At 42.8% G+C, this 27,893-nt stretch overlaps 3 protein-coding genes across 8 annotated transcripts in view; all 3 read right to left on the reverse strand.

Annotated features, from left to right (window-relative positions):
* The window catches only part of LOC110485825 (mitochondrial Rho GTPase 1-A), a 34,836-nt gene extending 24,830 nt beyond the window's left edge, over positions 1–10,006 (reverse strand). The window contains exon 1 of one of the 2 annotated variants that reach the window (XM_036940499.1): positions 9,648–10,006. In XM_036940499.1, coding sequence (XP_036796394.1) covers positions 9,648–9,684 — 37 coding nt within the window. In that variant the 5' untranslated portion in view covers positions 9,685–10,006. The remainder of the gene's footprint in view (positions 1–9,647) is intronic. The other variant, XM_036940498.1, reaches the window with a different exon arrangement.
* Positions 10,007–10,125: 119 nt separating this feature from the next.
* Positions 10,126–12,830, reverse strand: LOC110487518 (E3 ubiquitin-protein ligase RNF135-like). 4 transcript variants are annotated; one of them, XM_036940504.1, is made up of 4 exons: positions 12,287–12,830; positions 11,950–12,039; positions 11,685–11,823; positions 10,126–10,817 (listed from the first exon to the last, which is right to left on the reverse strand). In XM_036940504.1, exons 1-4 carry the CDS (start codon positions 12,587–12,589, stop codon positions 10,258–10,260), a joined length of 1,092 nt encoding a protein of 363 aa, XP_036796399.1. In that variant the 5' UTR covers positions 12,590–12,830; the 3' UTR covers positions 10,126–10,257. The 4 variants fall into 4 exon arrangements, with proteins under 4 accessions (XP_036796399.1, XP_021415111.2, XP_021415112.2 ...); XM_021559436.2 differs by having other exon boundaries at positions 11,950–12,051; positions 12,287–12,821; XM_021559437.2 differs by having other exon boundaries at positions 10,126–10,814; positions 11,950–12,051; positions 12,287–12,812.
* A 6,585-nt stretch (positions 12,831–19,415) lies between these two features.
* On the reverse strand, positions 19,416–27,335 carry LOC110485827 (arf-GAP with dual PH domain-containing protein 2-like). Of its 2 annotated transcripts, none has more exons than XM_021557021.2 (11): positions 26,931–27,335; positions 26,135–26,265; positions 25,867–25,958; positions 25,504–25,592; positions 25,197–25,309; positions 21,018–21,164; positions 20,858–20,941; positions 20,680–20,742; positions 20,475–20,552; positions 20,160–20,351; positions 19,416–19,961 (listed from the first exon to the last, which is right to left on the reverse strand). In XM_021557021.2, exons 1-11 carry the CDS (start codon positions 27,016–27,018, stop codon positions 19,947–19,949), a joined length of 1,092 nt encoding a protein of 363 aa, XP_021412696.1. In that variant the 5' UTR covers positions 27,019–27,335; the 3' UTR covers positions 19,416–19,946. The 2 variants fall into 2 exon arrangements, with proteins under 2 accessions (XP_021412696.1, XP_021412695.1); XM_021557020.2 differs by having other exon boundaries at positions 19,417–19,961; positions 20,123–20,351; positions 26,931–27,318.
* Between the last annotated feature and the right edge of the window lie 558 nt (positions 27,336–27,893).

Raw genomic sequence — 27,893 nt, forward strand, 5'->3', positions numbered from 1 at the left:
TACACGTAGGTTGGAGTCATTAAAACCTGTTTTTCAACCACTCCACAAATTTCTTGTTATCAAATTATAGTTTTGGCAAGTCGGTTAGGACATCTACTTTGTGCATAACAAGTAACTTTTCCAACAATTGTTTACAGACAGATTATTTTACTTAAAATTCACTGTATCACAATTCCAGTGGGTCAGAAGTTTACATACACTAAGTTGACTGTGCCTTTAAACAGCTTGGAAAATTCAAGGAAATGTCATGGATTTAGAATCTTCTGATAGGCTAATTGACATCATTTGAGTCAATTGGAGGTGTACCTGTGGATGTATTTCAAGGCCTACCTTCAAATTAGGTGCCTCTTTGCTTGACATCATGGGAAAATCAAAAGAAATCAAAAAATTGTATACCTCCAGTCTGGTTCATCCTTGGGAGCAATTTCCAAATGCCTGAAGGTACCACGTTCATCTGTACAAACAATAGTATGCAAGTATAAACACCATGGGACCACGCAGCCGTCTTACCACTCAGAAAGGAGACGTGTTCTGTCTCCTAGAGATGAACGTACTTTGGTGTGAAAAGTGCAAATCAAACCCAGAACAACAGCAAAGGACCTTGTGAAGATGTTGGAGGAAACAGGTAAAAAAGCATCTATATCCTATATCGACATAACCTGAAAGGCCGCTCAGCAAGGAAGAAGCCACTGCTCCAAAACCACCATTAAAAAGCCAGACTATGGTTTGCAACTGCATGTGGATATATTGAAGCAACATCTCAAGACATCAGTCAGGAAGTTAAAGCTTGGTCGCAAATGGGTCTTCCAAATGAACAATGACACCAAGCATAGTCAAATCAAATCAAATTCTATTTGTCAAATACACATGGTTAGCAGATGTTAATGCGAGTGTAGCGAAATGCTGGTGCTTCTAGTTCCGACAATGCAGTAATAACCAACTAGTAATCTAACCTAAAAATTCCACAACTACTACCGTATACACACAAGTGTAAAGGGATAAAGAATATGTACATAAAGATATATGCATGAGTGATGGTACAGAACGGCAGAGGCAAGATGCAGTAGATGATAGAGTACAGTATATACATATACATATGAGATGAGTAATGTAGGGTATGTAAACATTATATTAAGTGGCATTGTTTAAAGTGGCTAGTGATACATTTTTCCATCAATTTCCATTAATTCCATTATTAAAGTGGCTGGAGTTGAGTCAGTATGTTGGCAGCAGCCACTCAATGTTAGTGGTGGCTGTTTAACAGTCTGATGGCCTTGAGATAGAAGCTGTTTTTCAGTCTCTCTGTCTCTGCTCTCTGTTTGATGCACCTGTACTGACCTCGCCTTCTGGATGATAGCGGGGTGAACAGGCAGTGGCTCGGGTGGTAATTGTCCTTGATGATCTTTATGGCCTTCCTGTGACATCGGGTGGTGTAGCTGTCCTGGAGGGCAGGTAGTTTGCCCCTGGTGAGGTGTTGTGCAGACCTTAATACCATCTGGAGAGCCTTACGGTTGCGGGCAGAGCAGTTGCCATACCAGGCGGTGATACAGCCCGACAGGATGCTCTCGATTGTGCATCTGTAGAAGTTTGTGAGTGCTTTTGGTGACAAGCCGAATTTCTTCAGCCTCCTGAGGTTGAAGAGGCGCTGCTGCGCCTTCTTCACAACGCTGTCTGTGTGGGTTGACCAATTCAGTTTGTCCTTAATGTGTACGCCGAGGAACTTAACTTTCCACCACTGTATCGTCGATGTGGATAGGGAGGTGCTCCCTCTGCTGTTTCCTGAAGTCCACAGTCATCTTTTGTTTTGTTGACGTTGAGTGTGAGGTTATTTTCCTGATACCACACTCCGAGGGCCCTCACCTCCTCCCTGTAGGCCGTCTCGTCGTTGTTGGTAATCAAGCCTACCACTGTAGTGTCGTCCACAAACTTGATGATTGAGTTGGAGGCGTGCGTGGCCACGCAGTCGTGGGTGAACAGGGAGTACAGGAGAAGGCTCAGAACACACCCTTGTGGGGCCCCAGTGTTGAGGATCAGCGGGGTGGAGATGTTGTTACCTACCCTCACCACCTGGGGGCGGCCCGTCAGGAAGTCCAGTGCCCAGTTGCACAGGGTGGGGTCGAGACCCAGAGTCTCGAGCTTGATGACGAGTTTGGAGGGTACTATGGTGTTAAATGCTGAACTGTAGTTGATGAACAGCATTCTCACATTGGTATTCCTCTTGTCCAGATGGGTTAGGGCAGTGTGCAGTGTGGTTGCGATTGCGTCGTCTGTGGACCTATTGGGGCGGTAAGCAGGTAGGGTGGAGGTGATATGGTCCTTGACTAATCTCTCAAAGCACATCATGATGACAGAAGTGAGTGCTACGGGGCGGTAGTCGTTTAGCTCAGTTACCTTAGCTTTCTTGGGAACAGGAACAATGGTGGCCCTCTTGAAGCATGTGGGAACAGCAGACTGGGATAAGGATTGATTGAATATGTCCGTAAACACACCAGCCAGCTGGTCTGCGCATGCTCTGAGGACGCGGCTGGGGATGCTGTCTGGGCCTGCAGCCTTGCGAGGGTTAACACATTTAAATGTTTTACTCACGTCGGCTGCAGTGAAGGAGAGCCCGCAGGTTTTGGTAGCGGGCCGTGTCAGTGGCACTGTATTTTCCTCAAAGCGAGCAAAAAAATGAGTTTGTCTGTGAGCAAGACATCCTGGTCCGCGACAGGGCTGGTTTTCTTTTTATAATCCGTGATTGACTGTAGACCCTGCCACATACCTTGTGTCTGAACCGTTGAATTGCGACTCTACTTTGTCTCTATACTGACACTTCGCTTGTTTGAATGCCTTGCGGAGGGAATAGCTACACTGTTTGTATTCGGTCATGTTTCCGGTCACCTTGCCCTGGTTAAAAGCAGTGGTTCGCGCTTTCAGTTTCGCCTGAATGCTGCCATCAATCCACGGTTTCTGGTTTGGGAATGTGGGTATAACATCGCCGATGCACTTTCTAATGAACTCGCTCACCGAATCAGCGTATTCGTCAATGTTGTTGTTGGACGCAATGTGGAACATATCCCAATCCACGTGATCGAAGCAGTCTCTAAGCGTGGAATCAGATTGTTCAGACCTGAGCGAGGGAGCTTCTTGTTTTAGTTTCTGTCTGTAGGCTGGAAGCAACAAAATGGAGTCGTGGTCAGCTTTTCCGAAAGGAGGGCAAGGGGAGGGCCTTATATGCGTTGCGGAAGTTAGAATAACAATGATCCAGGGTTTTACCAGCCCTGGTAGCACAATCGATATGCTGATAGAATTCAGGGAGTCTTGTTTTCAGATTAGCCTTGTTAAAATCCCCAGCTACAATGAATGCAGCCTCAGGATGTGTGGTTTCCAGTTTACATAGTCAAATAAAGTTTGTTCAGGGCCATCAATGTGTCTGCTTGGGGGGAATATATACGGCTGTGATTATAATTGAAGAGAATTCCCTTGGTAGATAATGCGGTCGACATTTGATTGTGAGGAATTCTAAGTCAGGTGAACAGAAGGACTTGAGTTCCTGTATGTTGTTATGATCACACCATGTTTCGTTAATCATAAGGCATACCCCCCCGCCCCTCTTCTTACCAGAAAGAAGAGCTGAGAAAGAAAGAGAAAGAAGCTGCACCGACTCCGTTAGCGTCTCTCGAGTGAGCCATGTTTCCGTGAAGCAAAGACCGTTACAGTCTCTAATGTCTCTCTGGAATGGTATCCTTGCTCGGATTTCATCAACCTTGTTGTCAAGAGACTGGACATTGGCAAGTATTATGCTAGGGAGTGGTGAGCGATGTGCCCATCTCCGGAGCCTGACCAGAAGACCGCTTCGTTTGCCCCTTTTACGGCGACGTTGTTTAGGGTTGCCGGCTGGGATCCGATCCATTGTCCTGGGTGGAAGGCAAAACATAGGATCCGCTTCGGGAGAGTCATATTCCTGGTCTTAATGATGGTGAGTTGACATTGCTCTTATATTCAGTAGTTCCTGACTGTATGTAATGAAACCTAAGATTACCTGGGGTACCAATGTAAGAAATAACACGTAAAACAATACTGCATAGTTTCCTAGGAACGCGAAGCGAGGTGGCCATCTCTGTCGGCGCCGGACGTAGTAATAAAGTCAAGGTATTGGAGTGGCCATCACAAAGCCCTGACCTCAATCCCATAGAAAATTTGTAGGCAGAACTGAAAAAGCATGTGCGAGCAAGGAGGCCTACAAACCGGACTCAGTTACACCAGCTACAATGTGATTTTCTTTCTCATTTTGTCTGTCATAGTTGAAGTGTACCTATGATTAAAATTACAGGCCTCTCTCATTGTTTTAAGTGGGAGAACTTGCACAATTGGTGGCTGACTAAATACTTTTTTGCCCCACTGTAATTGTCAGATTAGGATAGAAAACACTAAAGTTTCCAAAACTGTCAAAATATTGTCTGTGAGTATAACAGAACTGATATTGCAGGCGAAAACCTGAGGAAAATCCAACAAATGCCTAAGAGAAACGAATCTCCCTGTTCCATTGCATGCCTTCCCTCCATTTAAAGGGATATCAACCAGATTCCTTTCCCTATGGCTTCCACATGGTATGAACAGTTTTTAGACAGTTTCAGGCTTTTATTCTGAAAAGTGAGCGAGAAGGATCACATTGCGTCCGTGGATGGCTGGGTGCCAGCAGAGTTTTGCATGCGCAACAGCTTGGAGCAGACATTTTCTCTCGCTCTCCTATTGAAAAAGCTACGAAATATTATCGATTATTTATTGTAAAAACAACCTGAGGATTGATTATAAAAAACGTTTGACATGTTTCTACGAACTTTATGGATACTATTTGGAATTTGTCTGCCCGTCATGACCTGCACGAGCCTGTAGATTTCTGAATAAAACGCTCCAACCAAATGGAGGTTTTTGGGTATAAAATTAATATTTTTCGAACAAAAGGAACATTTATTGTGTAACTAGGAGTCTCGTGAGTGCAAACATCCGAAGATCAAAAGGTAAGCAATTCATTTTATTTCTTTTCTGACTTTCATGACCAATCTACTTTGCTGCTAGCTGTTTGTAATGTTTTGTCTGCTGAGAGAGATGTCCTTACATAAACGCTTGGATAGCTTTTGCTGTAAAGCTTCTTTGAAATCTGACATGCCAGGTGGATTAAAAACAAGCTAAGCGGTGTTTTGTTATATTGCACTTGTGACTTCATGAAAATTAAATATTTTTAGTAATTTAATTTGAATTTAACGCTCTGCAATTCAGCGGATGTTGACGAAAATGATCCAGCTAACGTGATGGGTGCGCCAAGAAGTTAAAGGCAATGCTATCAAATACTAATTGAGTGTAACTTCTGACCCACTGGGAATGTGGTGAAATAAATAAAAGCTGAAATAAATCACTCTACCATTATTCTGACATTTCACATTCTTTAAATAAAGTGGTGAGCCTAACTGACCTAAGACAGGGAATCTTTTGATCAAATGTCAGGAATTGTGAAAAACTGAGTTTAAATGTATTTGGCTAAGGTGTATGTAAGCTTCCGACTTCACCTGTAAGTATTCAGACCCTTTACTCAGTACTTTGTTGAAGCACCTTTGGCAGCGATTAGAGCCTTGAGTCTTCTTGGGTATGACGCTACAAGCTTGGCACACCTGTATTTGGGGAGTTTCTCCCATTCTTCTCTGCAGATCCTATCAAGCTCTGTCAGGTTGGATGGAGAGTGTTGCTGCATAGCTATTTTCAGGTCTCTCCAGAGATGTTTGATCAGGTTCAAGTCCGGGCTCTGGCTGGGCCAATCAAGGACATTCAGAGACTTGTCCCGAAGCCACTCCTGCGTTGTCTTGGCTGTGTGATTAGGGTCGTTGTCCTGTTGGAAGGTAAACCTTCGCCCCAGTCTGAGGTCCTGAGCACTCTAGAGCAGGTTTTCATCAAGGATCTCCCTTGTACTTTGCACCGGTCATCTTCGCCTCCATCCTGACTAGTCTCCCAGTCCCTGCCGCTGAAAAACATCCCCACAGCATGATGCTTCACCGTAGGGATGGTGCCAGGTTTCCTCCAGACGTGATGCATGGCATTCAAGCCAAAGAGTTCAATCTTGGTTTCATCATACTAGAGAATCTGGTTTCTCATGGTCTGAGTGTTTAGGTGCCTTTTGGCAAACTCCAAGCGGGCGGTCATGTGCCTTTTACTAATGAGTGGCTTCCGTCTGGCCACTCTACCATAAAGGTCTAATTGGTGGAGTGCTGCAGAGATGGGAAAGCCTGCCAGAAGGACAACCATTTCCACAGAGGAACTCTGGAGCTCTGTCCGAGTGACCATCAGGTTCTTGGTCACCTCCCTAACCAAGGTCCTTCTCCCATGATTGATCAGCTTGGCCGGGTGGCCAGCTCTAGGAAGAGTCTTGGTGGCCACTGTGTTCTTGGGGACCTTCCATGCTGCAGAAATTGTTTGGTACTCTTCCCCAGATCTATGCGTCAACACAATCATGTCTCAGAGCTCTACGGATAATTCCTTTGGCCTCATAGCATGGGTTTTGCTCTGACATGCACTGTCAACTGTGGTGTAGACAGGCGTGTACCTTTCCAAATCATGTCCAATCAATTGAATTTAAACACAATCAAGTTGTAGAAACATATAATCTCCATTCCATAATCAATGGAAACAGGTTGCACCTGAGCTCAATTTCAATGCAAAGGTTCTGAATACTTATGTAAATAAGGTGTTTTTTATTTTTAATAAATTTGCTAACATTTCTAAAAACCTGTTTTTGTTTTGTCATTATTGGGTATTCTGTGGAGATTGCTGAGAATGTTTTATTTAATCCATTTTACAATAAGGCTGTAACCTAACAAAAAGTGGAAAAAGCCGAGGGGTCTTAATACTTTCCGAAGGCACTGTATAAGAAACCCTGTTATTAGAGAGAATCATACACATTGCCAAAAGTATGTGGACAACTGCTTGTCGAACATCTCATTCCAAAATCATGGGCATTAATACGGAATTGCTCCCCCCCGCTGCTGCTATAACGGCCTCCACTCTTTTGGGAAGGCTTTCCACTATATGTTGGAACATTGCTGCGGGGACTTGCTTCCATTCAGCCACAAGAGCATTAGTGTTCGATGCGGTTGAGGTCAGGGATCTTGCGCAGGCCAGTCAAGTTCTTCCACACCGATCTCAACAAACCATTTCTGTATGGACCTCGCTTTGTGCACAGGGGCATTGTCATGCTGAAAAAGAAAAGGGCCTTCCCCAAACTGTTGCCACAAAGCTGGAAGGGAATCATGCTCAGATCAAAGATTTTGCGATAGTAAAGTTTTGAAAAACGTATTTGTTATTCAAATTAAAAGCCCAATGAATACTCACCTTTATTTAATGATTTAACTCCTACCGCTTGCGGGACATTTATTTTGAAGGCACGTATAAATAACTGCACGAGGACAGACAGTGACTGACAGGCTGACACACGTCACAGTTAGAAATAGTAGCTAGCTAGAAATAGATTTTTTCAAGAAAAGTAGACAATGAATGTAGAGTGTACATTGACAAAGCCTTCAAGGGCAAAGTACTCCCCCTGACCCGCCAAGTAGAAGCCAACAACCTCACCCACTTTCCAACACTACTAGTCTGTTCCCGATCAGATGACCAGCAGGAGAAGTTACGTTATACATCGCTGCTGCGCGCTTTGAACAGTGAGTTCTGGTCGTTTTGAGGATTTCAAAGTGTTGGAAAATGAAATGCTGTTGGTTTCCTCTCCTTTCACCTTCAGTGTGGATAACGCTCCCACTGACCTGCAACTTGAGCTTATCGATCTTCAGTCTGATGCAGTGATTGGAGAACTATTCAGAACAATGTCACTGACGAGGTTCTATGCATCTCTCGATGAACAAAACCTTCCGAAGATTAGGAGTCATGCTCAGCAGATGTTTGTTCTGTTTGGGTCAACCTATGTATGTGAACAGACATTTTCAGTGATGAAATATACAAGTCAAGGCACAGATCATCTCTTACCGACTCTCACCTCTGAGCCATCCTGCGCATAGCAAGGTCAGAAACTATACCTGACTTCACTGTTCTAGTCAAAGCCCATCAGAGACTTCACTTCTCACACTGATTGAGTAGTTTAAATGTAATGTTGAGCTCTCTCTCTTTCGTGTTTTTGTGCATACCCGTTAACAAGAGTTCTGTCCGTGGTGCTGAATGCACAGTGTACTTTTCCCTCCGTGTAATTCATTGCATGTTTAATAATGAAAATACCTACCAAAAGGAGAACATGAATGTGGTTTATTTCTGTGCATGTTAAAAAAGTAAAATAAGTAGCATATCTGGACGTGATTTACAGTAGATATATCTGTCACACATGATGTATAATCCTGTAATATGATTCTGGCATGCAATGGCAAAAATATATTCTAAGGTTGCCCTGCATGGAAAATAATCCCCAGGACTGGTCTAGAAAGTCATTTTATACTGTAGCGTTAAGATTTCCCTTCACTGGAACTCCATAGCCCAAACCATGAAAAACAGCCCAGACCATTATTCCTCTTCCACCAAACTTTACAGTGGGCACTACCCAGATTCGACCGTGGGACTGCCAGATGGTGATTTATCACTCCAGAGAACGCATTTCCACTGCTTCATAGTCCAATGGTGGCGAGCTTTATACCAGTCCAGTCGACGCTTGGTATTGCGCATGGTGATCTTAGGCTTGTGTGCGGCTGCTCGGCCATGGAAACCCATTTCATGAAGCTCCCGTCAAACAGTTATTGTGCTGACATTGCTTGCAGAGGCAGTTTGGAACACGGAAGTGAGTGTTGCAACTGAGGACAGAAGATTTTCACGCGCTTCAACCCTCGGTGGTCCCGTGCTGAGAGCTTGTGTGGCCTACCACTTCAGAATAGGCCATTCTACTGCCAATGTTTGTCTACGGAGATTGTATGGCTGTGTGCTTGATTTTATTCACCCGTCAGCATAGGGTGTGGCTGAAATGGCCAAATCCACTAATTTGAAGGGGTGTCCACATACGCTACATGGCCAAGAGTATCTTTAAAGTGGACAGGTGCTGCCTAGTAGAGTCGGCAGTGTAGCCTAGTGGTTAGAGCATTGGACTAGTAACCGGAAGGTTTCAAGTTCAAACCCCTGTCGTTCTGCCCCTGAACAGGCAGTTAACCCAATGCCATCATTGAAAATAAGAATTTGTTCTTAACTGACTTGCCTAGCTAAATAAAGGTAAAATAAAAAAAGAGTGAATGTTTTGAACACATCAACTAAAGCTGGCATTTAGCTAGAGCAAATTGCTTAGATAGCATGCATTCATATGACAAACATGTCATGTGGACAGGCAGTCAACACCAAATTCAGATGGTAAATAGCCAATGTCACTTGGATCTAAACATCAAATGGCTTAGGATACTAGCTAGATAGCTATGTTATGACACTACTAGCTGAGTAGTGTAGTTAACATCGTGGTGTGTGGTAGTGTAACGTTAGCTTTAAAACTGAATGAACCTAGTGGAACACAGCTAGCTAGATAACTTTACTCCTCCGAGTCCTTTCATCAGCATCACGCGCTCCTCCAGCTGTCTGTCATGCATGCAGGTTCGGGCTCGACAGTAAAACAGAACTACAAAGTAGACTAAAACAAATCCACTTACGCTCTCCCACCAGTAATATTCTGACGTCCTTCCGCATCTTCACCACTATTGAAGACCAACTCTGCAAATTCGTTCATGAAATCATTTATGCTCTCGTGTGGTTGAATACAGCCAGCCAGCGTTCAGCTATCTGGCCTGGCTTACGTTTGCATTTTCCCAGTTGAGCTTTACCAACATAAACCTAACTGACACCGCGCTGCGTTCGTAGTAAATACCCTGCACTGAACGATATTACCGAACGGCTCCTTTGAAAGAATGAACCTCTCAGACATAAATCTTAGATGCTCCTGTCGACATTGATATTATTAGTCATTCTTCTGCACGCAAACTTGAATGATACGACCGCTCAAGCTAGCCTGAACCTGAAGTTACGACCCGCCTCCGACGAGGCGCGCGAGGGGACAAATATTGTACAGCTACTACAACGCAAAACTCCATACACTCTTTGGGTGAAATAAAAAAGCAACATATAAACATATAGGTGTTTGTCATTTTATTTTGACATCTAATAGGAATATTGTGCTAAATATATTCATTACTAAATATTTTATTTTATTTATCTCATTGATAAACAGACAACTCTTTATGTTGTCCCCATCCTCACATCACCTTATGACACCCAAGGAGGAAAGGACAGAGCATTGTTTAGCTTCAGCCCAAACAGCCAGAAGACTGGCCTCACTGGCTCTGTGAATCCCTCCTCCACACAATGCAGCAGAGTCTGACTGTCAGACAGGCTATAAAACGACAAGGTCCCATTTGTCACATCCAGAGCCAGTCTAACGATACTGGGGCAGCCATGTTTGATAAACACCCCTATGTTATCGTGCCAGTAGCACAGCTTGTCCCTGCTCCACTCCAGGCACCAGGAGTTGGCTGTGCGACCCAGCTGATCTCTGCGGCCAATGCTGGGGTAGGAAACCCCGACAGCCCAGCCCACGCTCGCTGACGTATCCACGTCCCAATAGTGGCAGCCTTCACTGAACTCCTGCTCCGCCATCCACTGGCTGATGTCAAAGCGGCCGTCGTGGTATGCAGAGGACGTCCTCTTGGTCACCACTTTGTGCTCATTGGGTAGAAAGGTCAGGCACCTGTGGCCCTGGGCTGGGTTGAAGGTGAGCCAGGAGAAGCTGGCCCCAGGCAGGGGATGGGGTGGAGGGGCGAAGCCTGCTGACAGACATGGCCAGATATGGACAAAATGTTAGCTTGAAGTCATTAGATGAATGTACTAAAGTTTTCAGCCTACTGTATATGACCATGATGGAGAAAAGTACCTAACTGTCATACTTGGGTAAAAATAAAGATACCTTAAAGGAAATTTTCACCCCAAAACTATATTTTGGTATTTGTTTCATTAGTTCATTGTTGACAAAGTCCCACAATGTTTTGCTTATCAGCAAATACAGAAATCCTCCCTGTATGATGCATTTTGCAAATACCAAAAGATAGTTTTTGGGTGGAGTTTTCCTTTAATAGAAAATGACTGAAGTAAAAGTGAAAGTCACCCAGTAAAATACTACTTGAGTAAAAGTCTAAAATTATTTGGTTTTAAATATACTTAAGTATCAAAATTAATAGTAATTGCTAAAATATACTTAAGTATCAAAAGTAAAAGTATAAATCATGTCAAATTCTTTATATTAAGCCAACTAGACAGCACCATTTTTTTTTTTTTTTTTATTACGGATAGCTAGGGGCACACTAACGTCATTTACAAACAAAGTATGTGTTTAGTGAGTCCACCAGATCAGAGGCAGTAGGGATGACGGCCGGGTTCAGGAGTTGGTTTGTTTTCTTGATAAATGTGTGAATTGGACCATTTTCCTGTCCTGCTATTATTTTTATTCAAGTACTTTACACCACTGGTATCTGATGTACTCTAATGACACAGATATCGTTGAATGGCTATACTGTATATAGGCTACCCCATCTAGTGGTTGATTGGTGAAAACAGCACATTATATTTAGAGTATTCAGTACATTACAAGGAGTAATATTCAGATGAGGCTCGAGAATAGGACAAATTCTACAGTCTACCTTCAGCACTGTATCTGTCATTTGAGGGAGGGGAGATGGGCAACTCCTGAACCCGGCCATCATGGGAGGCTGTTACATCAGGAAACCGGTCATCTGTCACTTCTGAGCTTGTGTCATTTATAACAACAGGGTCCTCCATCTATATGACAAAATAACACAACACAGGAGCATGAAAATTATCTTTAAAAAATATCATCTTTAAAAAAGAATACCGACTAAGGAGGAAGTTGTAGCCTACTGTAAATACTGTATCGGGAATGTTTACCTGTTGCTGTTGTATAGTACTTCCAAGCTCAGATGGTCTGTTGATATCAGTCTGTTGTGAGTGTGAGGCCACACATTCTTCAGCTTTATCCTTATTGAAGTCCTGACAATTATATCATGTAATATCATATAATACAATTAAACTATTTCTACTATTTTATAACTAGTATAAAGTTATTTACAGTTGTGCACTTGTTTATGGTGAAATATAAAAAGTGAATCCTCCAACCTGATTCATTCCTATTTAAAATTGCGTGTTATTATGTAGCTACGTTGATCGTGACAGGAGTCAATAAGCCTAGTCTGTTCATTTAAAAAATATTTATATAATAACTTACCGCTTCCATTTCATGTCCTTTAGTAAATTCTTCAGTGGATGCAAAACGTTTATGGTAGTAATGAACATCCACGATGTTACAAAGTGTAACATTTTTATACAGTTTAAAACCTGGTCGAATTTTTCCTCTGCAATCGGGACAATCCTTCGTCTTCGCTCTTCCACGTAGACAATCCTCTAAACATGTCATGCAATAACTGTGGCCACAAGTTAAAGTCACTGGATCAGTGAAAATGTCAAGGCATATTGAACATGTGAGATATGTTCCTATATCTGTAAGAAGTTCTTCAAGTAGTAACGCCATTGCGGTTCGGTGTGTAGGCTGTAATGCCTGAATTGAAACCGAAAATACAGTAAAACGGGATTTTCCCTCTCAAAGAACAAATACATGTATCTAATTCATGGAAAAACACCTAATTAATTATCTCTCTCTTTCTGTGTGTGTGTTTGAAAGCAGGGAAATATAGTGTGTGTGTCTCTGTGTGTGTGTGTCTTGAGGCTGATGCTCATTGCTGAGAGGTGTAATGAGAATATGTCAATGAATGCAACTGTAGGCTTGTCGTGTATAACGTCTGTTGGTTGTATTATAATTGTTAAAAAATGAGACACTTTCCAAGTCTGCCAGTTTTCTGGTTCATATATTCACTCACCTCAAAACTGTCTATAACCAGAAAATGCTTTCCTACTGAAAGCATGGTTGCAGTGCCACCTGATAATTTTTTTTGCCCAACCTGGTATTCTCAAGTGTAGGATGTGCAGATCACCCTCCTTTTCTGCTTTAAAGGTTCAGTGGAGTCAAAAACGCGATTTAAATGTTTTATATATATTTCCACAATAAATGGTTGGAGTAAAATTGTGCAGTTGTGAAAATTTAAATAATGCCCCTTTAGTGTAAGAGCTGTTTTAAAAGACCGCCTGCAATTTCTGCCTGTTTTGGTGGGATGGAGTTTTGGCCTGGCTAGTGACGTCACCAAACGGTAAATGAGTTAATAGACCAATAAATAAGACAGTTCCAAACCTCTCTGCCAATAACAGGTCGTTTTCAGTTTTCTTCTCCCACTCAGGCCACTCCTAGCATACTTGTTGCATAATTGTTACAAAAAAAAAAACTTTTAATTGAAACAATTATAATAAGGTACATAACTGTTATCATAAATGATTTGATATTGTGAAAAGCTGCATTGGACCTTTAAGATAATCAGAGTGGTCTTACATTGGACTTTTAAGATAATCAGAGTGGTTTTACACATTTGGCACAGTGTTCACTTTCCCCTTCACAATATTGCCATCATTGTACATTTTCCATGATGTCAATGTCACAGTTGCCCCCCTTCTGGCAGCTTTATGGGCCTTGCACAGCTGGTGAGCAATCAGCCCTTGATTACTCACCAACTCCCAATCAGCCCCAATTAGTCCTGGCCAGAGAACCCGTCGAGACCTGGCACATCCAGCAGATGGAGCCATCGCCTCGTGACCTCGACAAGTCTCCCCCTGGTGGCTGACCTGCTGTACGCCACACGACATAACCTGAAAGGCAGCTCGGCAAGGAAGAAGCCACTTCTCCGAAACCGCCATAAAACTGCACATGGGGACAAAAATCATACTTTTTGGAGAAATGTCCTCTGGTCTGATGAAACAAAAATATAACTGTTTAGCCATAATGACCATGGTTATGTTTGGAGGAAATAGGGGGAGACTTGCAAGCCAAAGAAACGCCTCCCAACCGTGAAGCACTGGGAGCATCATGTTGTGGGTGTCCTTTGCTGCAGGAGGGACTGGTGCACTTCACAAAATAGATGGCATCACAAGGCAGGAAAATTAAGGGGTATATATATGGGACCAACAATCTCAAGACATCTGTCAGGAAGTTAAAGCTTGGTCGCAAATGGGTCTTCCAAATGGACAATGACCCCGAGAATACTTCCAAAGTTGTGGCAAAATAGCTTAAGGACAACAAAGTCAAGGTACTGGAGTGGCCATCACAAAGCCCTGACCTCAATCCCATAGAAAATGTGTGGGTAGAACTGAAAAGGTGTGTGCGAGCAAGGAGGCCTACAAACCTGATTCAGTTACATCAGCTCTGTCAGGAGGAATGGGCCAAAATTCACCCAACTTATTGTGGAAGGCTACCCGAAACATTTGACCCAAGTTAAACAATTTAAATGCAATGCTACCAAATACTAATTGAGTGTAACTTCTGACCCACTGGGAATGTGATGAAAGAAATAAAACCTGAAAGAAATAATTCTCTCTACTATTATTTTGACATTTCACATTCTTAAAATAAAGTGGTAATCCTAACTGACCTAAGACAGGGAATTTAGAGTGATGGACTGTCCAATCCCGTAGCCTAGAGACAGGCGCGAATCACATGGGTGTCTTGTGTACCATGAAAAGAAAAATACAGTACCAGTCAGATGTTTGGACACCTACTCATTCAAGGGTTTTTCTTTATTTTTACTATTTTATACAGTGTCGAATAATATTGAAGACATCAAAACTATAAAATAACACATACGGAGATCATGTATTAACCAAAAAATTTTAAACAAATCAAAATATATTTTATATGTGAGATTCTTCAAAGTAGCCACCATTTGCCTTGACAGCTTTGCACAGTCTTGGCATTCTCTCAACCAGCTTCATGAGGTAGTCACCTGAAATGCATTTCAATTAACAGTTGTGCCTTGTTAACATTTTATTTGTGAAATTTCTTTCCTTCTCAATGCATTTGAGTCAATCAGTTGTTTTGTGACAAGGTAGGGTGGGTATACACTTGATAGCCCTATTTGGTAAAAGACCAAGTCCATATTATGGCAAGAGAAGCTCATATAAGCAAAGAGAAAAGACAGTTCATCATTACTTTAAAACAAGAAGGTCAGTCAATCTGGAAAATTTCAAGAACTTTGAACTGAGGCAGTCGCAAAAACTATCAAGCACTTTGATGAAACTGGCTTTCATGAGGACTGCCACAGGAAAGGAAGACCCAGAGTTACCTCTGCGGGAGAGGATAAGTTATTATAACTTATAATAACTGCACCTCAGATTGCAGCCCAAATAAATGCTTCACAGAGTTCAAGTAACAGACACATTTCAATATCAACTGTTCAGAGGAGACTGTGTGAATCAGGCCTTCATGGTCGAATTGAGTGCTGCGTCAGATGACCTGGCCTCCACAATCACCCAAACTTTTTATTTTTTTATTTCACCTTTATTTAACCAGGTAAGCTAGCAAAGCAGTGCGACACAAACAACAACACAGAGTTGCACATGGAATAAACAAGCGTTGGTTTTTCTAGCGTTTAAGAGCAGTTGGAGGCCACGGAAGGAGTGCTGTATGGCATTGAAGCTTGTTTGGAGGTTAGTTAACACAGCGTCCAAATAAGGGCCAGATGTATACAGAATGGTGTCGTCTGCGTAGAGGTGGATCAGGGAATCACCCACAGCAAGAGCGACATCATTGATATATACAGAGAAAAGAGTCGGTCTGAGAATTGAACCCTGTGGTACCCCCATAGAGACTGCCAGAGGTCCGGACAACAGGCCCTCCGATTTGACACACTGAACTATGTCTGCAAAGTAGTTGGTGAACCAGGCGAGGCAGTCATTTGAGAAACCAAGGCTATTGAGTCTGCCGATAAGAATACGGTGATTGAGAGTCAAAAGCCTTGAAGACGGTACAGTACTGTCTTTTATCGATGGCGGTTATGATATCATTTAGTACCTTGAGCGTGGCTGACGTGCACCCGTGACCAGCTCGGAAACCGGATTGCACAGCGGAGAAGGTACGGTGGGATTCGAAATGGTCAGTGATCTGTTTATTAACTTGGCTTTCGAAGAATTTAGAGAGGCAGGGCAGGATGGATATAGGTCTATAACAGTTTGGGTCTAGAGTGTCACCCCCTTTGAAGAGGGGGATGACCGCGGCAGCTTTCCAATCTTTAGGGATCTCAGACGATACGAAAGAGAGGTTGAACAGACTAGTAATAGGGGTTGCAAAAATGGCAGCGGATAGTTTTAGAAAGAGAGGGTCCAGATTGTCTAGCCCAGCTGATTTGTACGGGTCCAGGTTTTGCAGCTCTTTCAGAACATCTGCTATCTGGATTTGGGTGACGGAGAAGCTGGGAAGGCTCGGGCAAGTAGCTGCAGGGGGGAGGGGGGGAGCTGTTGGCCGGGATGGGGTAGCCAGGAGGAAAGCATGGCCAGCCGTAGAGAAATGCTTATTGACATTTTTGATTATCATGGATTTGTCGGTGGTGACCTTGTTACCTAGCCTCAGTGCAGTGGGCAGCTGGGAGGAGGTGCTCTTGTTCTCCATGGACTTTACAGTGTCCCAAAACTTTTTGGAGTTAGAGCTACAGGATGCAAATTTCTGTTTGAAAAAGCTCGCCTTTGCTTTCCTGACTGACTTATGTATTGGTTCCTGACTTCCTTGAACAGTTGCATATCGCGGGGACTATTTGACGCTATTGCAGTCCGCCACAGGATGTTTTTGACCTCAACACAATTGAGATGGTTTGGGATGAGTTGGACCGCAGCATGAAGGAAAAGCAGCCAACAAGTGCTCAGCATATGTGGGAACTTCTTCAAGACTGTTGGAAAAGCATTCCAGGTGAAGCTGGTTGAGAGAATGCCAAGAATGTGCAAAGCTGTCATCAAGGCAAAGGGTGGCTACTTTGAAGAATCTAAATATAAAATATAAAATATATTTAGATTTCTTTAACTTCGGTTACTACATGATTCCATATTTGTTATTTCATAGTTTTGATGTCTTCACAATGATTCTACAATGTAAAAAAAAATGTAAAAAAAATAAAGAAAAACACTTGAATGAGTAGGTGTGTCCAAACTTTTGACTGGTACTGTATATTTGAGACTTCTCAACCCAGAGAAATCTCAGTCGACCAAAATGGGGTCAGTCCTAGTAGCCCTGCATGGCATCAACTGTTCTACTAAAGTATTCTGAAGGAGCAAATATCAACATTTATGAACACAGGGTCACTACAGTTATTGTTACTTGTGGTCATAAACATTATTTTTAGTTCATACTATGAGGGGGGAGGGTGTTAAATGTATCTTACAGTAAAAGGGGTGGGTCAAGTGAAAATATTTTTTATGTTGGGGAGGGGGGAACATTTTTTCTTATGACACCTTGAGTTAGATTTTACATATATGGCCACTCCTCCCCCTTTTGTAATCTGTCACATCTAAATACATTATAATAATTTACTTCAATGTCTTTATCAGAGACAGAACCAATTAACCATGTTTCAGAGAGAACCAGAATGTCAGGACACTAGTCTTGTACTCAAATGTCAATTGTGTCCATTTTTTAAATCATATTTCGCACATTTAGGTGCATTAGCCCAAGCCCCCTATGAGATTTAAAGTCAGAGGGCGTATTCAGCTTCGCCCCATAAGGGCTAACAGGCAACGGGTCATCTGCAGCTATTTGTTGAGTGAGCTGATACTTTGCCAAGGCCCCAGGCAACAGCATAAGAGCTGAACAAACGGAGAGCTGAACAAACGGAGCATTTGGCAGTCGTCCCTTAAGTCCCTGTATGCAGGGGCTGGGCCGGGAACTGGGAGAGCAGTGTTGACAGAGCTCAGTCCACCCAGGAGAAGCTCCCACCAAAGGAGTGGAGCTGCTACAGAGGACTGGAGTTGCTGCCAGTGCCACATTCTGGGTGTGCACACGAGGCCTTGGTGTGGCTCCTGTTGCAGGGTTGGGGCTTCCATGGGGGGCAGGAGTGTCTCGGGCCTGTCCTGATGATGGGAGCAGGGAGGGTAACCAAAACTAGTCTGGGAGAGAAGTTGTGGCGGGAATTGAGGAGGGGGGTGCGGAGGGCAGTGTGACTCCCAAATCTGCATTGGGCCTCTTTGACTGCGTACAGTTTGGGCATAGCTCAGTGTATCTGCATGCAGTTCCTGGGAGAGAAGTGGTGGAGAGTGGTGTGGGGGCAGTGTTGCTGGCTGCTCTCCAGTCTCTGTGAGGCACCACCGGATGCAGGTCTAAAGGAGCATTTGATTTGTCTCGGGGAGTTGGTGGCTGTTCTGTTGCTCTTGTGGAATGGCCACCCAGAGCAACATCCTTAACATCCTGGCAAAGGTGGGGACTGCCTTTGTAATGGCAATTTTAATGTTAGTGCTTTTCTTATAAGTCATTTCTGTGTTCTATTCATGTGCTGTTCTATAAACCAATTTCTGTGTTCATGCAAGTGGCTGACTGAACAAATCCTCACTATCGGTAGCTGCAATTTGGCAGTACGCCCAAACCTTATTTTGAGAACAATACCTCGTGAGGTATTGGTCTGTCACATGTTGTGAACCAGTATTGGTCGGTCACATGAATGAAACGGTAATGATTAATGAATTATGTTATATGTGTATAGCCGTATATAAGACAACCGCTGGGACTGTGTAAGAATTTCCACAACAGCCCCTTTGTACATGTATACATTGTCGTAAAGAAAGTAATGGCTACTGTAGTTATCACAGTGTCACAGGTATAACAACAACTTAAAGAATATTTTGCCTCTTGAACCACAAGGGGTACTCTATATGGACATAAATAACGTTTAACTCACTTTTCCTGGTGTGTGCTATTGGCATATGTAACAATGACAGACAAGACATGCAACATCCTTTAAATAACAGTAGGCTGCAATCAACACAAAGATAATAAAACACTGTATTATAAAATAACTGTTATACAAAAAAATAACTCTACTAGCTCCATTAAAGTATTGTATCGCACTCTCTCGCTTTCTATTTACAATGACTGTACAAAATATTAGGAACACCCCTCAGAGCAGCCTCAATTCATCAGGTCTTGGCCTCTACAAGGTGTCAGGGATGCAGGCCCAATATGGCCCATGTTGACTCCAATGCTTCCCACAGTTGTGTCAAGTTGGCTGGATGTCCTTTGGGTGGGGGACCATTCTTGACACACACGTAAAACTATTGAGCATGAAAAACCCAGCAGCGTTGCAGTTCTTGACACAAACCGGTGCGCCTGGCACCTACTACCATATCCTGTTCAAAGGCACTTCAATAGTCTTCAATTGTCTTACCCATTCACCGTCTGAGTGGCACACATACACAATCCATGTTTCCATTGGCTGACAAATCCTTATTTAACTTGTCTCCTCCCCTTCATCGACACTGATTGAAGTGGATTTAACAAGTGACATCAATAAGGGATCAAAGCTTTCACCTGGTCAGTCTATGTCATGGAAAGAGCAGGTGTCCTTAACGTTTTATACATTCAGTGTATATACACATTAGTTAATAGAAAGTATGTATTACATTCCCAATATCCCCGACAATGCCATCAGTTCCCATCTCATAATATGCAGTCCTGTCACTGGTTTGCAAGGTGCCCTGGATAATGGTGATTTGCAATGGTTACCAGTGCTGGTCCACATTGGCAGCTCTTCAGTTCGTTTAGCCTCCTTAGCCTGAGTTCATTTAGCCTCTCCTCATTTTTCGATAAACATGACTCCATTGAAGAGTTCACTGATCACCTCTTGTGAGAAGCCTCCACCCTGCCACTGGTAGGCTCTCTGAAACAGGCAGCCAGCCTCACACATTGCCATTTCTTCCTGTAAATCGGGTTTTCCTTCCCTCGGGTTTTTACACCATTCATTTTTTCATCCTTCTCATGTTTGCCTCAGCTGAAATAACAAATAAAGACAAATGTTCAATAATAAAAAATAAACTAATTTCAGCTACTTAAAAAGGTATCATTTTCTGTCATTGACCACTTTTACAATAATCGTAAGTCTCATGCTGCTGGTATATTGTAAACATGGTGAACAGTGAATGGTCTTCATACTGTTGTAGTGCTGCGGTAGCATAGGCTGGGAGATTACTAGTTTGAAGGCTTCTATCCACTCCCTCTGGTCCTGCTCCTGGTCACACAGGAAGACAAACTGCCTGTCTGGCGTCTCCAAGGTGACCCCGAACCTCCACCTGCCACTGCGGCTCCCCTTAGGCTGGCCCTCCCTCACAGAGTAGCCATGGCCCTCTGTGCCGATGAAGACAGCTCCCAGTTCCAAGGCATCCTATAGACAGACACACAGCAATACACAAATAGAGACTGCCAGACACACACACACACACACACACTTTGCAACATTCTTCTCCACAAATACAAATGTCTTAAGCATATTCTCTGTTGTCATTACCAGTGAAGATTTGAAGTAGGACAGCTTCCTGTCCGTTAAGTTTAAGATGAACCATCTCTTCTTGAATGGCTCCCATTGCTAAGAACAGACACAGAAGGCACAGAATCAGCCCTGGCTGAGCATCACACAGGTTGAGTTTCTGGTGCTCTCGGCGTATATCACTTTAAAGCTGCGCTATGTTCAATGAATTTGCTGGATTACTAACCGTGGGTCCGGTTTTCTCCATGTAGCCTTCTTTAATGCTACTTCTGGTTATCAAAGGTACAAGCTGTACAAGCAAAAACATAGAAAGGAGACAGATCTGTACAGAGGGAGTCCATGAAAGGATGACGTCACCTGTGACATATCATGTCAGTTACGGCGATACAAGACATTGAACTCACGTCACTGTCCCTGGCATTAGGGTTGACTTTCTTGAGGTAAGCAAACCGGGTGGCCCGAATCGCATTGAAACAGGACACAATTTCCTAGAAGTAATAGAGAGAAATTTGACCCCGAGTCTTCATGACAACGTTTCAAATGAGTTTTGTCATAGGTTATTACCTGGCTGTTGTCATGGTAAACAAACAGGTTTCTGGTCCGTTCTTCCTCCAGGTAGGAGATTTGCAGCCCGTGGGCGTGGCCTATCTTTTCCGGTTGGAACACGGCATTGAGGTCCTTCATAGAGATGACTGCTTTGGGCTTCTTGGACTAGGGTCAATAATACACAACAGGCAGCATTATAATGATCCCTTCTCATGTATTTTATATTTAACATTTATTTAACCAGGTAAGTCAATTAACATCAAATTCTTATTTACAATGACGTCCTAGCAAGAGAGAAAGGCCTCTTGCGGCGATGGGGCCTGGGATAAAAAAAATATACAAAATGGACGAAACAAATCACGACAAATGAGACACCACAACACTACATAAAGAGACCTAAAACAACGACACAACATGGCAGCAACGCAGCATGACAAAAACATAGCATGACAACAACATGGTAGCAACACAGCATGGCAACAGCACAACATGGTAGCAACACAACATGGCAGCAGCACAACATGGCAGCAACGCAGCATGACAACACGACATGGCAGCAACACAGCATGACAAAAACATAGCATGACAACAACATGGTAGCAACACAGCATGGCAACAGCACAACATGGTAGCAACACAACATGGCAGCAGCACAACATGGTAACAGCACAAAACATGGCACAAACATTGTTAGACACAGACAACAGCACAAAGGGCGAAATGGTAGAGATTTTTTTTTTTTAACACGCGAAGCAGCCACCAGTGTCAGTAAGACACTCTTCCTACCGAACCACATAACCTTTGTTTTGGATGTGTTCAGAACAAGGTTAAGGGCATGACACACAAAATCTGGGGAGGAGCCAGCTGAGTATAATAGGCTGACCACACCGCTGGCGTCACGTCATTGCAAAATACATTTAGAAATCTGTAATTCAATTATTGCACCCACACTGGTCACGCCCGTCAACGAGCGCCTGTGTCGCCAAGGGATAAAATAGAACTTTCTATTTCTGACGCAGATCGCGCTGGAGGTCCTGCCTCTCCCATCTCCTCATTGGTTTATAGAAGCAGGTACCCACGTGCCATCTCCTCATTGGTTATACCCACGTGGGTGATTGAAAGACGAACTGTGTTGCCAGTCGGTGTAGTAATACTATGAAAGTTTAGATGCCAATCACCATATAAGTTCAAAGATGAAAAAGCCTGGAAGGAGGAGATGACTAGAAACGATTCGGTTGAGTGTTTTATGTGTGGATTAATTGTCGGAGTAGAGGACCTTGAGCATTTCAGGTAAAATAACAACTCAATGTTTATATCCCAGGACAAATGAGCTAGCAACAGCAAGCTAGCTAAATAGGACAGATTAGCTAGCAAGTGCAAGCGAACTAGCTAAATTGCCATCAATGTTTAATGCTTTTCGACCTAATCCCAAATGAATGTAATTGGTTCAGGGTTTGTTTAGATATTTTAACCTGCGTGTCGTGATTCCGTTTGGTGTAGGGGGACAAAATACATTTATGCACGATGGCGCACACGCGCAGCCGGTTTGGGTTCCGTGTAAGACTGTATCACCTGCATATAAGTGGATGCAGAGCATTCGAAAAGTATTCAGACCAGTTCCCTTTTTCCACACTTTGTTACATTACAGCCTTATTCTATAATTGATTAAATAAAAAAATGTCATCATCAATCTACACACAATTCTCCATAATGACAAAGCAAAAACAGGTTTTTAGACATTTTTGCAAATCTATCACCAAGACTCTTCCTAGAGCTGGCCGCCCGGCCAAACTTAGCAATTGGGGAGAAGGGCCTTGGTCAGGGAGGTGACCAAGAACCCGGTGGTCACTCTGACAGAGCTCCAGAGTTCCTCTGTGGAGATGGGAGAACCTTCCAGAAGGACAACCATCTCTGCAGCACTCCACCAATCAGGACTTTATGGTAGAGTGGCCAGACAGAAGCCACTCCTCAGTAAAAGGCACATGATAGCCCACTTGGAGTTTGCCAAAAGGCACCTAAAGGACTCTCAGACCATGACAAACACGATTCTCTGGTCTGATGAAACCAATCTGACAGAGTGTGAATGGCTCTGCAGAGAAGAATGGGAGAAACTCCCCAAATACAGGTCGCTGCCAAAGGTGCTTCAACAAAGTACTGAGTAAAGGGTCTGATTACTTACGTAAATGTGGTATTCCAGTTTTTTAAAGTTTTTTAATAAATTTGAAAAAAATATATACACATAATTTTTTGCTTTGTCATTATGGGTTATTGTGTGTAGATTGATGAGGGGGGGAAACAACTGAAGTAACAAAATGTGGAAAAAGTATAGGGGTCTGAATACTTTCCGAATGCACTGTAAGTGGATAAGAGCCTATTGCCTGAGGTAAATTGAGAAGAGGGGCCTGGGATCGAGCATTGGGGTGACAGGTGGGCTGAAACAGCAGATGTTCTGACTTTACATATTGCACTCTTTGAAAGAGGTAACCAGACCAATGACCCCTCAGAGACACCAATACACCTAGGCCGACCCACAAGAATGGGGTATGGTGGGATTCGAAATGGTTGGTGATCTGTTTGTTAACTTGGCTTTCGAAGATTTTACAAAGGCAGAGCAGGATAGATATAGGTCTATAACAGTTTGGGTCTAGAGTGTCTCCCCCTTTGAAGAGGGGGGTGACTGTGGCAGCTTTCCAATCTTTGGGGATCTCAGACAATACGAAAGAGAGGTTGAATAGGCTACTAATAGGGGTTGCAACAATTTCGGCAGATCATTTTAGAAAGAGAGGGTCCAGATTGTCTAGCCCAGCTGATTTGTAGGGATCCAGATTTTGCAGCTCTTTCAGAACATCAGCTGTCTGGATTTGGGTGAAGGAGAAGCGAGGGCTTGGGCAAGTTTCTGCAGGGGGTGCTGAGGTGTTGGCCGGGGTAGGGGTAGCCAGGTGGAAAGCATGGCCAGCCATAGAAAAATGCTTATAGAAATGGTTGATTATCGTAGATTTATCGGTGGTGACCGTGTTTCCTATCTTCAGTGCAGTGGGCAGCTGGAGGAGGTGCTCTTATTCTCCATGGACTTTACAGTGTCCCAAAACTTTTTGGAATTAGTGCTACAGGATGCAAACTGACTGAGTATACTGGTTCCTGTCTTCCCTGAAAAGTTGCATATTGCGGGGGCTATTTGATGCTAATGCAGAACGCCACAGGATGTGTGCTGAAGCAGTGAATAAAGCAGTGAATAAAACAAATTTAGGCTTCTAATGTTAAAATGCATGAAACCAAGGCTTTTACAGTTACAGAAGTCAACAAATGAGAGCGCCTGGGGAATAGGTGTGATGCTGGGGGCTGCAGGGCCTGGGTTAACCTCTACATCACCAGAGGAACAGAGGAGGAGTAGGATAAGGGTACGGCTAAAGGCTATAAGAACTGGTCGTCTAGTGCGTTCAGGACAGAGAGTAAAAGGAGCAGATTTCTGGGCGGGGAAGAATAGATTCAAGGTATAATGTACAGACAAGGATATGGCATGATGTGAGTACAGTGGAGGTAAACCTAGGCATTGAGTGACGATGAGAGAGGTTTTGTCTCTAGAGGCACCATTTAAGCCAGGTGAGGTCACTGCATGTGTGTGTGGGGGGGGGGCATTGAGCAGGGCTGGAGGCTCTAAAGTGAAATAAGACAATAATCACTAACCAAAACAGCAATAGACAAGGCATATTGACATTAGGGAGAGTCATGTGTAGCTGAGTAATCATAGTTATGAAGGAAGGTTTCTCATTAAAGTTTTTCAGCAAGCGTCTATGACAAATCAGTACAGGTCATTTAACTACAAATCAGTACAGGTCATTTAACTGAGCAGCCAATTCAGAATACAGTGATCACTACAGAACAACACCAGACTGATACCTATCAGGATTATTTGTGAGGATAACATCAAGGAGAGTAGCCTTTTCTGGGATCATACCTCATGGGATTGGTAATGACCTGAGAAAGATGTAGGGAGTCCCATTGTTTTAAGTAACAAGGGATGTTCCCTGTGACTTTTCCAAAGCCTTCTGGGCACGTCCCCAGGACGACATTTTGTTAGCTGGGTTATCTGATCCAAGAAGATGGAGAGAAGCTACTTAAAGGGAAAGGGGGATACCTAGTCAGTTGTACAACCGAACGCATTCAACTGAAATGTCTTCTGCATTTCAACCAACTTACATCCTCCTTGGTGAAGTATCTCAAGGTGAAGTCTGTTTCAGAGAGCAGGAATCTCCTTTTCAGGAACTGCTTGTTGTCCTTGCCTTTCTTCCATAGAATTCCTTCGTAAAGTCCTGAATGGGATCCAACCAATACAAAACATTGATTTAGTTAGTATCCCTTCTCTCTTCATACGCAGTATTTTGCTACGTTTGTTTCTATGCCTTGCTCTGTAGACAGAGATGTATGGAAATGTCTTGTGTTCCTTGACAATTTGAATAAAATAAATTGACTTATCCATGGAGACTTGTCAACATTTAGCACTTACCTGAACTATAACCTTGCTGAAGGGAGTTACTCTCTCCTGTGAATTCTCTCCTCTCATACTTAGCACGTATCCACTGATCTTTAAGAACACTGTCAGGAAACCAAAAGGTTAGATTTAAATACAAAAACGAATTATTAAAAATACAATACTTTTTGTGTTCAATATATGACTCAACTTCGACCACAAACCCTGCAGTATTTGCCAACTCAATCAATTGTAGGCTAATCGACCCCAATATATATCTTCCTCTTCTCTAGAAATAATACTGCATCCTTCCACTGAATGAACAACTGTCAAGTCATCACAATTTACACTTCCTTGAATTGAGTGAGCGAACGAAGACATTGATATAGTCCCACTCACACACAGTCCTTCTCCTGTGGCCGGTAGTAGAAGAGCGGAACGCACTTCTCATAGAACGCATTGGCTGCAGCGTTACCCCTTGTCTTCATAAACTACAATTAGAAACATAATAGGAACGTTATAACATAATAATAACATAATAAGCATGTTATAACATGACAACATCAAAGGTGATGGTGACTATTATTGTGTGATCTTGAGAGTGCATCCTTCAAGGTGTAAAGGTTCTTGCTACACTAATGGGCTATTGTAACGTGTTAAACTGTACCTCTACTAAGGAATCATCCCAGAAATCCAAACGTATGGACTTTATCCGGCTGATGGCAGGCAAGTCCCGATGTGTCCCCGAACAGTTCACACATACAAACACACCAAGTTTGTATGAGGCCCAGTCTGGCTCTGTGAATAGCAGTAATATGATACTGTATCAATCCACCAGACACTGGAAATGTTTGCAGCCTGTATACCTTTGAACCACATTGCTATAGTTTGGATATTGGACTTTGTAGTATGTCATGGCTTGATTGGTTGTTTTTTCTAAGGTTGGCTCATGAGTTGTAGAGAGTTACTGGAAAGGAGGAACCATTGTAATCATTGTCTGAATTAACTATAACTTCCCCCAAAATAACTTCTTTAAAAAAATGCCATGGTTGTGATCATTTTACTTTTTAGTAATTTAGAGTGACTTACAGTTAGTGCATTCATCTTAAGATAGCTAGGTGAGACAACCACATCGCAGTCAAGGTAAATACATAATCAGCAGTGAAATCCAGTGAAATAAAAGCAACTATAACTCACTTGTCTTACATGGCTTAGGTTTTTGCTCATGCACCACATTCTATGAACAATAGACAACCACACTGAAATAGTTGATCATTAATATGAAATAGTCTCATAGAAGACATAGCTTCTGTTTGGGGGTCCGTCAATATTTTACTACTTTAAACTTTTGTTTTACAGTTCCTATCTGTACCTAATCCTAGCCACAATGGCAACCCAAACATATCAAATGTTAGAGGCTATCAATCATGGTTTAACATGTATTTTATTAAAAAATAACTCACCAGGGGCCCCACAGTCGGCACAATGGTCGTTGCTGGGCTGTTTCACCATTTCAAGCAGAATCTTCTTATTTCTCTCCGGACTTGCCATAATTAAATCGGCTATTCTTCTGCGTCAATCAAGTCCCAACAAACGAATTGCTCATTTTACTTAGGTCCATGCCTTTTCATTCACTTCAAATGTATTACTTCTATAACAGGTGTCAGGACATTTTTCTCGTTGTTGTTGCACTTGACCGCGCTCACAGGCCGACGTTTCCCTTTCTCACTGGCATAGCAACATGTCGTTTATTGTTCTCCACACAAACACTCACTATTCAAATAACAATGAGCAGGGGAAGTGAAAAAAGCGTTGCCATATATTACGCATAATTTATAAACGGACATGTAGGCCTGGTAGAATAGTAATATCTAAGAAAAACAACTGTAAATGATTGTATGGAATATACTCCAACAAATTATATCGAGATAATATATAATGTCTTGATAATGTCACCAAAGTTAATTCATATTGAAATATAAATAAATAAAATATCTTAATAAAAACGAAGACATCTTTGACGAAGTTTGCACTTGAGATGAAAGTCAGTGAGATGTTAAATGCAGCTTCAAGAACCTGGAGAGGAGGGGGAACATAAAGTGCCTCGGAACCAAGTATGCATGATCCTTGTTTCTGTATCGGCGTGAGATTGGCGAACAACTAAAGGGCAAAAGTTTGAATGCATTACCTGTTAAACCACGATTACAATGTGGGTTCCAAGGCATGCACAAATGTTTTATTCAAGCCGCGAAGTTTCTCGTAACTTCTTAATTACATTTTTTTCAGGTGCTATTTGTTAGCGGGTGGGTATAATTTGTGGAACTTTCCAACAGGAGTCTGTTCCAAAAACAAGGTTGCCGACAAAACAACGCGTACAAGGTTGATACCAGGTAGGGAGGGAGTGGCTATTTAATTAATTCACGTGA

Source organism: Oncorhynchus mykiss, chromosome 13 (genome assembly GCF_013265735.2).
Source record: "Oncorhynchus mykiss isolate Arlee chromosome 13, USDA_OmykA_1.1, whole genome shotgun sequence".
In the NCBI taxonomy this organism is placed as follows: Eukaryota; Metazoa; Chordata; class Actinopteri; order Salmoniformes; family Salmonidae; genus Oncorhynchus; species Oncorhynchus mykiss.

Excerpts from the sequence above, each read along its gene's own strand:
- LOC110487518 (XM_021559436.2), bottom strand. The coding sequence starts at position 12,589 with ATGGCGTTACTACTTGAAGAACTTCTTACAGATATAGGAACATATCTC. Across the intron at positions 12,052-12,286 it reads AAGGACATGAAATGGAAGCG|GACTTCAATAAGGATAAAGC; the intron begins GTAAGTTATTAT and ends TATAATTGTCAG. Across the intron at positions 11,824-11,949 it reads GTACTATACAACAGCAACAG|ATGGAGGACCCTGTTGTTAT; the intron begins GTAAACATTCCC and ends TTTGTCATATAG.
- LOC110485827 (XM_021557020.2), bottom strand. The coding sequence starts at position 27,018 with ATGGCAAGTCCGGAGAGAAATAAGAAGATTCTGCTTGAAATGGTGAAA. Across the intron at positions 25,593-25,866 it reads CCACAGGAGAAGGACTGTGT|TGTTCTTAAAGATCAGTGGA; the intron begins GTGAGTGGGACT and ends GTTTCCTGACAG. Across the intron at positions 19,962-20,122 it reads GCTACCGCAGCACTACAACA|CTGAGGCAAACATGAGAAGG; the intron begins GTATGAAGACCA and ends TTGTTATTTCAG.